Source organism: Drosophila novamexicana, unplaced genomic scaffold (assembly GCF_003285875.2).
Source record: "Drosophila novamexicana strain 15010-1031.04,08,12 unplaced genomic scaffold, DnovRS2.1 tig00000193-arrow-pilon, whole genome shotgun sequence".
NCBI lineage: Eukaryota > Metazoa > Arthropoda > Insecta > Diptera > Drosophilidae > Drosophila > Drosophila novamexicana.
Window position 1 is genome coordinate 96,537 of NW_020824787.1, and position 14,605 is coordinate 111,141.

Below are 14,605 nucleotides of genomic sequence, written 5' to 3' on the forward strand. Positions count from 1 at the left end.
GACGATGGAATGAAACATATCGATATGTCGATAAATATTATGAGGACTCTAAGCATATTAGCACGAAAAACAAATGTGCGCAAAAATTGTTAGTTAATGTTAGAAAAGCTTGGGCTGGTGGACCCATGAGGTTGTGCGGTTCTCTTTATTTTATGGGCTAAAATGGAAACGCGAAGCAGTTTGCGCTTCATGCACTCGGAGGAGGAGGAAGACGAGGACCAATTGAAACGAATATCCATGTGCTTTAGTATTGGCATCTCGGAGGTTGTACAAAATCACAACAATAATTTCAACAAGGTCGTTACACCAGATCAAAATGGTGAGTTAATTCAGATGTATTTCACAGCTTGGACACTTCATTCATCATAGATTGCATTTTAGGGCGAAACCCAGGCGGAGGTCTATTTGGAGCTGTAGAAGATAAATACAATAAGGATAGTTCGATGTCTTTTGCGGTGCCAAACAAATTTTTTGCCGAAAGTCGTAGTTTTTTGAGTGGGTTCGACAAATATTGTAGACGGTTAAATGCAACACGTAGGAGGTCGACTATGAGTTTTGATCACCTTAGCTATAAACAAGATAAAAAAAGTCTAAGGGAACCACCCTACAAGCCTGAGCGTTGTCCAAAGCACACTAATAAAGGTACACGTCAATTACCGCACCGGCGAAACCTCATGGAGTCTTACGAATGCCCAAGCCGATTAAACTTGAACTCGTATGAAAAAAATTACAATCCTCCAAGTTACAAGCCATTCAAAGAACGGACTCATAGAAAACCTAAACGAGAGCTAGAACAAGAAACGTTAAAGGAACCATTCTCCGATCTTGGGTATAATAGAGAGCGCACTCGGGAAAGGGATCATTCAAGGAAGGTGCGACACGAAAAGTACTATGAAGGAAACAATAACTTTTACAATGCTTTTTACAACTGCGACTTTCCGACAAAAGTGACTGATAAATCATACAAATTGAATCCCTCTGGACATAATGAGTATACTCATAACAAGCTATTGAACAAAGCTCCTTACAAAGAAAAGAGGCAAGCTTCTGGTTATACCGATCCTAATTATGTGGCAGCTTATAACTACTATAATCCTGAGCCAATGTATTCACCAGTACAGTACGGTTCAGAGTGGGACTTTTATCACAATGCAGCAATTCCAAACGCTGGAAAATACTATTACCGAAAGCCTAATAGGTATAATAATTATGAGTATGATTATGATTGTTATGATGATCCTGAGTTGTATAGATTTCCACCCGTTCGAAGGAAATCTGTTGATTTTTTCCCTAATGATTGTGAGATACCATATAACATATTAAAAAAAGCAAGGAAATGTGCAGCAATGCCCAAACAAAGATATGGATATCCAGAATACGAATTATGCTCTCGTGCTTCGGCTGTTGAAATTCCCTATAAGAGAATGAAGCGAAAATATATTTCAAGCTTTGAATATGAGCCGGAGCCTAACTGCTCAGACTCGGGTTGTGATATCTACAGCATGACCTACCCACAACGGCCGGTCAAAACATACATAGAGCCTTGGCCGCCAAGTAGCTGTCAGAAGTCGTGCCATGGCTATAATCCCTTAACTCGGCCCAGTCATTCCCAGTTTTGTGATGTGCCTCGAAAATGCAACCAGAAGTCGCTTAAGCAAAAGGTCTCTGGATTTTTCAAACGGTCGAAATGCAAGTCTCGGATAAAATGTTGCCGAAGGCCCAATCTGCGATACTGTTGCCCGGGTGAGGCTTCAGTCTGCAATTTGAACCGTATGCATAGTAAACCCTGCATTGATTGCTGCAACTCCTTCAGCAGCATATCATGTGGCGTAAGGTGTGGGCGGTATCCAAACTGCCCCATAAAACCCAGCTATTGCGGTACATCGATCCGGAAAACAAGATGCGCCGCTTACCCAACGGTATACAAAAACAGATGCCTGAAGAGATGTGGTGACGAACTGTCCTGCATGTCATGCACCAATTATCTTCCGAAGGTAAATAACTCTAAGTTTGAGTGTGAAAACAGGGGAGTTTCTAAATGCTGCAGTGAATATTGCAGAAATTTGGACGAGCCATCGTGTCAAGGTGCTGTTTTTCTCCAAAAAGCAGCATGTGTTGAAGCACCCAACTCTTGTGTATCTGCCGACAAGGATGTTGCCCCAATCCGTTGTTGCTGTGCCAATAACAATGCAGACAAGAATATTGGATGCTGCACTTATAGCTGCCCAAATAATGCTGAGGAACCTACACCTTGTTGCTTCCCGAAGGTTGACGCACGGAAATCTTGTTCCTCTATTTGCTCCAAAAAGGAAACTCCTACTGTGCCTAGTACAATCAATTTACGCCTAACTATTTGCACCACCAGCGGAAACTTGGTCGAACCGCCCAAAATCACAACCACATTGGTCGAACCCGTTTGCAAAACAAGCAGTGTAGCAAAATGCCAGTTGGAGTCGAGTGCAGACAAATGCCAGTTGGAGTCGAAATCCCATAGTGGAACAAGATGCCAGTTGGCTTCAAGAATCAACAGTTGCGTTGCAGTATCGGAGATGCCGAAGCCTTGCTGCTCCCTTCCAAAATTACCTTGTCCCAGTGGAATAATATCGTCATGTAAGAAGCCTTCATTATCGGAACAGCCCAACTGCGCCTTCTCTTGCCACAAGGTACCTTCGACTTGTGCCATTAAAACGAACTCTGCATGCAACCCCGTGTGTTCGGGAAGCAAGTGTAACTTAAGCATGTCAAGACCCCCATTGCCCTGTAACTCTAGAAGCAACTGTAGAGTTACCGTGTCGGAGTCAATTCCACATTCGCCTTGTTTAAGCCGTACTAGTATCGCTTGTACGGAAAATGACTTTATGAGCGTGCGCTGCAATCAATCAAAACTTATGACTCCTAAAACCAGCACTACCTGCATAAAGAGCATAATAACGCCAAAACCTATACTTTCCACATCCAGATGCGAGCAACCGAAGACTGGATGTAAGAAAGCCAGTACCATATCTTTTAACATAATTGAGCCAAATCAGCCATGCAAAAGAAATATCTGTGATAGTTCTGCTGCTTGTCTGGAAAGCACACTATATAGGGGCAGACCTGTGGAGTGCGGAGCCGGAGCAGGCCAATGTGTCAACGCCTGTCAAGCGGAAGAGTCGTGTTGCTGCAAATGTTTAAACGAACTACAACCGTGTAAATCGGTTGCCCAGTGCACTCTAAATGCTCGACCAGCAACTGCACCATGCCATAACAAGGTAGAATTGCTCTGCACTGCAAATCCCCTGTGGAAAAATCAAGAAGCATGCGGAAATTTGTGCTGTCCGAAGCTGAGCAGTGATCAGAATGCGAATTGCGATTGCCGTCCATCATATGTGGAGGAACTGAAGAAAGAACTTCTGGATGCCTTGAGGAGCGAGCAAAAATTGAATGCTCAACTACAATTTCAGCAGCCAACGCCGCAAATAAGTTTGTTCCCATGCGTTCCAGAGGCCCAGACATACCCCATGTGCCCACCACATGGCAACCCATGCTGCCGTGCGGAACCCGGCCTGAAATGCTGGGCACCGCTATGATCTGAGCCATGGCAATGATACGAATAACTTGGAGACCCAAAGCAATTGTCCTTTACAAAAGTATAGCAAAAGATTTATTAGAAAATAATCATCCCCATTTTTGGCTGAGGTAGGTGAGAAATATATAATCCAAAATTTGACTGCAGTTTAGTCACCTGTCGCCCTTAATGGAGCCTGTATGGTCAGAATACCATTGATGGCCATTTTAGCGCTCAGATCGATTTCAACAATGTCTGGTAACAGGAACTTTCTGTAGACCTCCATAAACTGACCCTTTTGCTTGCGATAGGCTTGCAGTTTGACGCATCTATTCTTAAGCTCCAGTTTGATGTTTTTCACTGGAAACTCGCTCATGTCGAATTTCCAGATTAAATGCGTCTCCGTCTTCACATAGTTGATGAACTGATCTTGATTCTCCAGAAATTGTTTCTCCTTCTTTAGCTTATTAAGTTCTCGGCAACAATCAAGAACCTCCTGCTCCAGTTGCTGTATACGTCTCTCGTGGCTGGAACGCATAACGTCGAAATGCAGCGGCATAGTGAAAACGTTGACAGTGAGAACGCCTGCAAACGCAACGATACGATAAATACTGACGATAAAAACAATCGATAATTTTGGGAAACAAACGGAAACGATAGAGAAAGCAGCTGCAACTCTGTTGAGCAGCAAAGAGAAACAAACAAAAAGCGTGCAAATTGGACAAATCGCTGCCCCACTTCCACTTACCATGTTTGGCCAGCCGACTAGTAATGGGAGCGAGGATGTCGTTTATATACGCCAATACCGCATCATCAACAAAATTGGCAACGGCACCTTTGGCGACATCTTCGTGGCCGAGGACGAGACCGATGGCCGGCGCGTAGCACTCAAACTGGAGCACACTGGGGCGAATCATCCTCAGCTACTTTTTGAGTTCAAGCTATATAAATTTCTGCTTTCGGGCATTGGGATACCGCGTGTGTATGATTTTTTTACTGAGCCCAAATACAATGTGATGGTCATGGAGCTGCTCGGCCCATCGCTGGAGGATCTGTTCAACTACTGTTCGCGCCGCTTCTCACTGAAGACGGTGCTCATGCTGGCATTCCAGATGATCGAACGGATTGAGTTTGTGCATCAGAAGAGCTTTCTGCATCGCGACATCAAGCCCGATAACTTTGCGATGGGCGTCGGGAACTATAACAATCAATTGTACATCATTGACTTCGGTCTGGCCAAAAGATACTACGACTCCGCACTGAACGAGCATATACCCTTCAAGTGGGGCAATAGGATGACGGGCACCGCGCGCTACGCCTCGATCAACGCACTCCTGGGCTTTGAGCTAGCCCGTCGCGATGATATGGAGGCTCTGGGCTATGTGCTCATATACTTTCTGCGCGGCAGCTTGCCCTGGCAGGGCCTATCGGGGCCGAAACATCAGAAGTACGAGATGTTGGCCGAGAAGAAACAGTCGATCAAGCCGGAGGAGCTTTGCAAAGGCTTTCCGGATGAGTTCGCCTCGTACCTGATCTATTGTCGCAATATTAGATTCGAGAAACAACCGAACTATCTTGGCCTGCGGCGTAGCTTCAGCGATTTATTCAATCGCCTCAAATATGTGAATGATGGTGTTTATGACTGGCATACAATACAATCAATTAAGGATCAGAGCAATAACGAGAATAAGGCAATTGACGACGAGGAGGAGCCCGACGAGTCTGCTTATAATTAATTTTTGCATATAATTATATTCTGAATCTTTTCAAAGAGAGAGTGTGTGTATTGTAATAAATGAGGACTTTTCCTTTAGCCAGGATTTTCTGGTTGCAATCCATTTTACAGCCTGTCAAACGTCCGAGCTGCCAATCCGAAATAGACAATTCCAACTTTTCTAAAATGAGTCCAATTAACACAACTCAGATTTGTGCAACGTTCGCATTTTGTGTGTGTGTGGATGGGTCGGCGTCCTGGTCGTGCACAGGACTCGAAGCAACTGCCAGAAATGTCTGTCAGGGCCAACATTGGAGCTGGAGCCGGAGCATTCGTAGCAAATGAAAACGTTGTAAATGGCAGCATCCAATTTACGTTTGCAATTAAACTGACACCGAACAGACAATTTTGATTTAGCCTGCAGTTCTCCGACTGTCCCATCCGAAATCCCGCCCACCCAGCTCCATTGGGACCTGGTTGCACATAACACGACATAATAGCAGCAGATCTGCTTGAACCCAATCTCGCCCATAAAACGTCAATTGCTCACAGTTTATCAGTATGAAGATTTATTAAAATGTATGTCTAGTAACACACACATTACATCCAGCTGTGGTATGATTCTTCCAGTTGGGTGTGGTTTCGGCTTCCTCGACAAGCAGGCAGGGTTGTCTCCAATACGACAACCATTCGGCGGCATCTGAAGATGTTTGTATAATCAGCCATATTTATAAATGTACTAGTCTGTTGTTATTTTTTTTATTAAATTTGGACTCAATTTTAGTTCTCTAGGCTTACGAAAAGTTAACTAAAAGTTAATTGAGCTTTAGATCAACTCAACGCACGGCCAACTCACAAGTCGTGTCAAGAGTGAAAATATTTTGTGCTAACAGTCCCTGCCTGGCTTGCCACAACACAAGTGTGTAAAGAAAATTGGGTGTAAGGCGCTGAAAAAACAATTGCATGCAGCACAAGAGCAAGGTTTCAATACCCTGTAAGTGTATAGGCGAAGAGGGTATCTTGAAGATTGGTATGTAAGGGACGTAAAAAAAACAAGTACCTCCTTGGCACATATTATATACATATCTTTCGTTGCCACATTCCCGTTGGGTGACAATCTTGAGGGAGCATAAGGGCTCACCTTCCAGTGAAACACCATAATAATTGCGTAAAAATATTTAAAAATTTTCTTTATTCTCGTTGCCTAACTATGCCAGAGATTCTTCTGGTTTATCAAAGAATGACAGTTCGAATCCAAGAAAGGGAACTAAGGAAAGTCGAAGTAATTAATTAAAAAAATAATGAAAAGATTTACCTTTTCCGTTATATTTATTATATTTATATTTTGAATTTATTATTATCTTAAATATTTATTTATACGTTTTCATTTATTAAATGGGTTTACTTTATTTGGAATCTATCACTATGTGATAATCAGCAAAATATACGATTTAAAATATATGTTAGCATATTACAATCTATCTAAAGTTATGCGCACAGGGTATTTGCTAGTAATGCATTCTAGTTGCATTGCAAGTTTGTTCTCTATTTTTTTGCTGCTGCACATAATTACATGAAAAAGAAAATTAGTGTCGAGATTTGCGCTTTTGAGCATCTCACCAGGTGAAAACTTTTAATGAGCATTTTCTTACAAATTTCCAAGTGTTGCCGCATTTAATTTTTTAATTAAAATTTTTCGTATCACGCTTGGGATGCTAACTTGCAGCAATTCCCCTGACAACACGACAGCCAACCCTTAAGTTGAAATATATTTTTCAAACTGACCGCCAGGCAATACCAGAAAATACGAGCATACTTAGACAGGTGGGATAACTGGCTTCACACTTTCAGCATCAATCAGGGCAAGGCCTGCCTGAAGAGCTGCTCGCTGTGTGTTTATATTTATCGGGCAGGACCCCATGTTAATGGCCAATTGACACGCCACTTGGCTTTGACGGGCGTGTAGCATACCCGCTTCGACGGCTACAGCAAGAGCCACTGGGCTGGCCGCAGAAGGCGAAATGTTTTTTGCTGCCACGCTGAACATGTGTGCGTGTGTGTGTGTATGGGTGTATGGGTGTATGGGCTGGTCAGCAATGGATTTGGCTGCCTGCACCCTTCCTGCCTTTGAGCCTATAATGAGGTGCTAACTGAGCGTGCTGATTGCTGCCATTTTTGATAAGGTGTCCGCATTAATATTTCTCTTGCGTTTATTCACACCGTTTCGAGCAGCCCCAAACGGTTAGCATTTTTCTAAAGGTGTGTGCATAGATAAGCCAAGTATCATCTGGATATGCTGAATTTACAACTGACTGTCAGGTTAATTTAAAGGGTATGCGTTTAAGACAAATATTAACATAAAAGATATTTTCAATTTACTCCGAGTTTAACTATTTTGATTATTTTAATATTCATTGTCCGATTTCTACTTGATTTTAGTTCTAATAATATTAATAGTCTGAAATCCTAATTATTATTTATTAATTGATTTGTCACCGTTATTGGTCTAAAATCATATTTTTTTGTATAACATTATTCTTATTCAAATACACCGGATATTAAGTATACGTTCTTCTGCCACACACATAATAATTAGAATCTTCATCTTTGTTATTTCCACCATGTGTTCTCTTTTCATAAGTTCTCTACGCTAACTTTAAGTTGTTGAACATTTAAAAGTTTTTGTTAAGCTCATATGTTTTTAATATCTTAAATCCTATATTTGATTGTGTACATATTTTGTGGTTGTGCGTAGTGTTATATTACTCATTATATTAGGAATGAACCTTAGACTCTTTTCAATTGAATTCAATTGATTATTGATTAGTATTTTTGCTTGCATATTGACATCAGAATACATTACAGACTTTGCAAATTGAATTGCCGGTCGTCAATAAAACATTGCATTTCCCTGCAGTCGCAGGACCAACCCTTATATTCGTATATGTGTGTACATGCATGTGTGTGTATCACAGCTCAAAAGGCATTGGGGACTGGCAGCGTTGCAAAAGAAATGTGCACAAATTGCACTTATAAATAAATCAAATAAAAATATCTTGTTATTATGGAGAAGGGCACACTTGCTGTCTACTCCTTGCTGTTGTCCTGCATCCTTATTGCAGTGGTTTCCAGCGCAATATTGCGTTCCAAATTGAGTTACATTTAAATATTTTGCCATTTGCAACTGCCACGTCCTTATGCACGAGCACCACTCCAACACACTCACTCCACTCCAGTCCACAGCCTGCCCACTCCATTCCACTTCAGTTCCAGCTTAGTTATGCATGTGTGCGCAATGTTCAAATAGTTTTCGTTGCCAATTTTCATCTTCTAGTAGTTAGAATCGATTGCTTATCAAAATGCATAGAGGAAGGAGGCAGCAATAAGCACTAAGAATTGTAAATACCCGATTGTATATAATATGCACATTCACAAAGCGTATATGCTGTCAGGTGTTAGCCGCCATTTCCCGGGCCAAAAGTTAACCCCTTCCCAACGTTTTTAAATTGTGTACATGTATTTAAATATACCAAACAGTTAAAGCGATTCGAAAGCTTTTCGTTTACTATTCAACCTAATATGTGGAATACAATAAAATAATAATAATAATTTCACGAATATAAAATGCAGTTAAATTTATAACATTCTGGCTCTCGTTAACAGATACGTAAACATCCCGATAGATTAGCACGGCTAAATCAAATCGAACGAAGGGATACCAATATATTAATTTTCCGTAGGTAAAGCTTAAGCTCATATTGCCCGGAGTCGGGTGAAATGTTTAATAGCATTCAGTTAATTCGTATAATTTCGATTTCCTTTCGTGCATCGAATGGCCAACAGGGCGGATAATTGATTTCATTTCCGCGCCTGCCACGAAAGCTTAAGCAATAAATTGAAAACTACACAATGCCCCCGCCACGGCTGAGAACTTGAAAATTGTGCGATAAGATCAGAAATAAATTTGCATAAAATGCATTTAGATTGGCCACAAAACAAGCCGCAAGCCCCAAGCCCCAACTCAAACTCCAGCACGAAGCTAACGCAAATCCGAAACCCAAGCCCAAAGCGAGCGAAACTTTTCACGGATAGCAAAATGCAAAAAGCGGTTGCAAATAACTCGCAGAAAATTGTTAGCAGTGCCCAGTGATTAATTATCTACATGAAAGCGCGCTATTTACAGCTTTACCTGGGCCCCCACCCTCTAGGATTTGTGTGTTTATAGAGTGTTTAGTTTTGTGCTACTGATGTGAGCTTGGATAAACCAAGTGGAGGTATGCCAAATGCCATTGCTGCTGATTTCCATAGCACACTTTATCTAAATTAAAATCAGAACTTCGCCAGCTCTATTCCCAGACACAGCGGGAACTTGATTTAGCAAACTTCGTTATACCCTATACACAGCATAACGGGTAGTATAAGCAATGCAGCAAGCCGCATAAAAAAGGAGAATACTCAGCGGGAACTTGATTTAGCAAACTTTGTTATACCCTATACACAGCATAACAGGTAGTATAAGCAAGGCTTCAAGTCGCATAAAAAAGTAGGCGACTCGGATTGCACTATAAACAAAACAGTTAACCAAAAAAAAGGCAAATCCAAACAAAATATAGAAATTTTAAGGAAGGCTCAGCCTCAAAGCATGTACAACTTTGACCGTCATCCGTTCATCTAACCAAATTGGGTAAACAAAAATTTTGGATTGCAATATTTTCAGTAGAATTGAGAGTTTAAATGTAAATGTTTGACGGTTTCAACTAGAAAATGAGTTCTTAAGCGAGGATAACCAGGTTTAGCAAGCGAAGCAAAAGTCAGGGAGTTGACCGCGGCATCGACTAAATTTCTTGGGTCTGAAGCACTGACTATAGCGCTATAAGATTCTGTATCTATATTTTTTAGCTCTCCTGCCACTTTCATAGTAATCAGATGTTAAGTCGTGGCACAGAATATCACCCAGTCAAGCACTCTGGCCTAGCCTGAATTTGCTCTGGTCTTACTAAGCATATCATCAAAGGCTAATATCTAGCTTCTGGCACTGGCCAGTAAATGTAGTTGCGGCTTATGAAATGTTGACCCGGAATGACTTTTGTCTGCTCCATCAGATGATGTCACTGTCGGCTGGCGAACGTGAACGTTTCGCTAAGTCCGACCCCAGAGTCAATGGCTGAGCAGAGTCCTGTGGCAAGGACAACGCGGCCGCCAAACGCTGCCATGACGTCTGCAGGTAAATTGTGTGTGTACGAGTATTTCAATTTAGCCAGCGAATAAATTGCCGGCAATAAAGTAGAAAAAAGTGTAATTTGTTTGGCTCGTTTGTTCTGTGTGTCATATCTGTTAGAATGTATCTGCAGCCCGGCAGTCATCGCACCCCCCTCCCTACTAGCCCCTGCCCTGTGCGGTGTCCTTGTGTCTGCGCCTGAGCGATGAGATTCTTATTTTAATTTTGATTATGTGCCTCTGCCGCCTGTCGGAAATGAACGCATTCTCAGCGGATTTCTATCTGCCAGTTACATTTACAAATTGCCCAACGCATTACCCCAGCCAACCAGTCCAGCCCCTTTCCCCGCAGACAGATTGAGTTGTACACACACACGCACACACAAACACACACATTAAAGCGCATTTCTTGAAGTTTTTGCCCACACAAATAAATGGCCACTTAGCCCAATACAAATGCAACGTGATGCCGTTAAGTCGATGCTTTTAGCATTTGATTGACACGTGAATGCCCCAACAACAACAACAACAACAACAACATGAAATACTTGAAATTGCTGGCCACTTAGCAACGCATAAATACCAAGCATCTATTAAGGGACGAGGAGGAGCAGAGTCCGTAATATTTGTGAATAGTCAAGAAACCAGTGCGAAAATACCAGACAAATGGCATACGTGCAAATTGGGGTTATGTTTGACAACTTTTATTGAATTTAATTAGTCAAACAACTGCAAATATACGGTTACCTAACACTATTCAATTGTCCACTTCAGCTTGCCCCTCTCCCAAAATACACAAAGTAAAAGCAAAACTGTGCAAGCGCCTAAACTAGTTGAGAATTAGAGTTAAAGGTGGACAGCTTGCATCGAACTTAATGAGTAAATCGATTACAAGCAAAATGATTATCTGCCTCTATTCAATTATCCAATTAAGTACATCAAATGCAACACAAGCCAGTTTGCAAATGTCCTACAATCTACTCAAGAAATTAGCAGCTGTGTATGCGCTTAAGCCAGTTGAAAATCTTAGTACGTATAATATGCATTGTATGTATGATACATGAACAATATTTTTACTTTTTAAACTTCATGCTGTCAGCTGGTAACTGAATGTAAAAGGTGTATAATGTCTAAAATGTAAAAGGGGCAGTAGCGACCACCTCCCACAGGAGGAGGTACATACATTCTTATATGAACAGGACCCATAATTATTGTATAATTCAATTGATAAGATCAAAAAAAAAAAAAAAACTAAATATACTAGTTTCAACTATTTTTTTATTTTCCTTGAATAGAAACTTGATGAATACCTCTTTTTAATTTGTATCTCTAAAGAAGAAACAAATATTTATATATTCAATCGTTTTAGTTCCGATCTATTGGTTATAATAATGTTCACCTGGAGTACTATTCGCAGTTGCTCTGCTCCTTTTATTACAACTCAAAACTCAAGGAGCTATTCAAATTCTAAGCAGCTATTCAAGAGATCAGACCCAAATAATATGATAAGTCACTAAACATGCATTCATGTAGCCGTTCCACTTCATGAATACAATGAAATATCATGGGAGACAACATATTGCTCCTTAGAATATAAGCACATACTCGAAAAACATTAAATACACACACACACACACATAAGCAGTTAAACAGCATGTGGGGTAAGGAACAGTCGTTTGAACGGTCATTTCCTGGATAAAAAGGTTCGGGGTTAACATCTTATGGGCCAGAATGGGAAGCAGTTAGCATAATGTCGGCACTGCTGGCAACTTTACAATGGCCAACTTGTGGCCCATTAACCAAAAAGGGAAAACAAGTGAAAGACATGCGAAACGCTTATTAAAACGATACTTCAGTTTCAGTTACCCCAACCCTGGTGTTCATGAGCTACAGGATATGCGACACATCCTGCGGTGGTGCAGAAGCTAAGGTAATTTAGATTGTGACTGCCGCTGGCAGGCTGACTTCCAGACCTTGAGACCCGGACTGACATGCAGGTTAAATAGATTAAGGATATCGCTTACCAGTAAGTGTCGGGCTAAGGGGCCGCCGTACACCTGCCGCCAACTAAGCGAAACTGAAAGTAATTGGCAAATATTGAGACAACAACAACTCAACGCGGCCAACAAAACGTGGGCGCTTCGAGCCAAGTTCCTTTACCAACACACAACAAATTGAATTATTAATGGTGTTGTCATTGGCATTGGATGCGGCTCGTTGAAAGTTGGCCGCGACTTTAACCTGCTCGTTAAGCGGCCCCCAAAATGGGAACTTGTTTGTCCAGCAATACAATTAAGTTGTCAGTCATCGCCGCCATCAGCTGCCCTCCCACAAAGTGGGCCCCAACAAGCATGAGAAGCTGACTTTCGACCTTGCCCATAAGTATTTATAATGTTGTTCTCCGGCGCGTGGCGGCTGAGGCTTCATTTTGGTTTTGCGGTGATGAGCTATGAAAGTGATTTCTGGCGAGTAAATACAAATGAAAAGCAAGCAAACTACATTGTAGTAAAATATAAGCACGGCTCTTGATACTAAGTTCTGCTAGAGGCAGGTAAACTGCCAAAAGTATACCAAAAAAAAGTCAAGGAAAAACACAAAAAGGGCGTTCAAGTGTCATCTAGAAAAACACTAATGAATGATAGAATGACTTAATTAAATTATTGGCTAAGACGAAGTTGGTCCTTTGCCTGTTTGACAACTTTCCCATTTTTTGGTGGCATATAAAACATCTACAGAAACCCAAACGCAAATGATACAAATATTTTCTCCCCTAGCTTTGCTCTGTGATTACAAAAAGAGGATAAGTCAATCCAATCTCTTAAAGCTTTGAGAAGGTCGCTATAAGAAAACGGTCAATCAGGTCAATTAATAATTATGTTTCCTTAATGTTTCTCAGCAAGGAAGCCAACTTCCGAAAAGACTTATTTTAAAAAAGAATATGAACTAATAAATGATTTACAATTTTGTTTTTCGAAAGTGCTGCGAAATGTAAATGATATAAAAAACCTCTAAAATCAATCAAAGCTAAAATAATGTTAAAAACACCCCATAGCCCAATCAATTACAATTACACTATGCAGCAGAATTACATTTTTTCTCAACACTTTTGGTAAAGCCGAATTGCTTAGGTAGTTTTGGGGCCGCCAATAGATGAATACAATAGATTTACAAGAAAACGAAACAAATTTTTGGATATTTTTCCTAAAAATATTGTTATGATTTATTTTATACGCTTCGAATAAGCGGTTTATTGTTAAAATCTAGCAATAAATGAAAAAGTTTAAGACTTTCAAGCAAACATGCTTAAGATCGATTTTTATAAAGTGAAATAGACTTTACTGTTGGGCAACTACTTTTATTGAGAGACTAAAATATGTAACTATATTTGTAACATGTTAGATAATATATTTGTACGGGGTATCTCATTGTCGAGCTAGTTGTAGTCTTCTGGATTACATTTTAAATATGAAACAATGTTTTTATTTTCATCAAAATTTTTTTCGTCGGATTCGATGTCAGCCGTTGTCGTTGGCGTCATTTCTTTAATTAATAAATTCAATATTTATGTTCGTCAAACGTGATAAACAAATTGCCACCGCTGTCAGATAGGAAATGGTTGGTCGAGTCGCTGGAGTCCATTTGAATGCCGCTCCCAGAGGGCGGACTTTGGGCCATGTGTTGTCTTATGGGCAATGACCATCGATTGGCATTTTTATGTCGCCTGACACTTAACTTTATTAATTTTTGCTGCACTGCGTCTAAGTTTTAATCACTTTCGCCCTTGGCCCCTGGCAAATGACGTGACATAACATTTTTATTTCACGATGAGTCCGTGCGTTGGCTTCTACTTCTGCTTCTTCTTCGGCGTCTGTTTCTGTTTTAGCCAGCTTTATGGGCTCATTTGTCGCTGGGCCACATAAAATACAAATTTAATTACGCAACAAGGGAAACCAATTTACGTGTAGTTTGCCTGCTGTCAGGCGTCCATTTAAAGTTGGGCTTGTATGCATAAATTGATCGACTTTATATAGCAATTAGGGTTATTTGTGTTGCCGTTTCATTAAAAATGCAAATTTTAAGCACTAACTTGAAGCATTCTACAAAGGCGCGATTACGCAGTTCAAGTG

The 14,605-nt window shown here is 40.8% G+C and overlaps 3 protein-coding genes across 5 annotated transcripts; 2 read left to right on the plus strand and 1 right to left on the minus strand.

The window, feature by feature from the left end:
• The first annotated feature begins 35 nt into the window (after positions 1-35).
• Positions 36-3,584, plus strand: LOC115759169 (balbiani ring protein 3). Of its 3 annotated transcripts, XM_030700041.1 has the most exons (3): positions 36-319; positions 370-1,994; positions 2,060-2,141. In XM_030700041.1, exons 1-3 carry the CDS (start codon positions 163-165, stop codon positions 2,117-2,119), a joined length of 1,842 nt encoding a protein of 613 aa, XP_030555901.1. In that variant the 5' UTR covers positions 36-162; the 3' UTR covers positions 2,120-2,141. The 3 variants fall into 3 exon arrangements, with proteins under 3 accessions (XP_030555901.1, XP_030555899.1, XP_030555900.1); XM_030700039.1 differs by having other exon boundaries at positions 43-319; positions 370-3,584; XM_030700040.1 differs by having other exon boundaries at positions 43-319; positions 382-3,584.
• A 114-nt stretch (positions 3,585-3,698) lies between these two features.
• On the minus strand, positions 3,699-4,129 carry LOC115759175. The gene has a single exon (XM_030700050.1). It carries the CDS (start codon positions 4,104-4,106, stop codon positions 3,717-3,719), a length of 390 nt encoding a protein of 129 aa, XP_030555910.1. The 5' UTR covers positions 4,107-4,129; the 3' UTR covers positions 3,699-3,716.
• Positions 4,130-4,278: 149 nt separating this feature from the next.
• On the plus strand, positions 4,279-5,381 carry LOC115759170 (casein kinase I). The gene has a single exon (XM_030700042.1). It carries the CDS (start codon positions 4,297-4,299, stop codon positions 5,281-5,283), a length of 987 nt encoding a protein of 328 aa, XP_030555902.1. The 5' UTR covers positions 4,279-4,296; the 3' UTR covers positions 5,284-5,381.
• Positions 5,382-14,605: the final 9,224 nt, after the last annotated feature.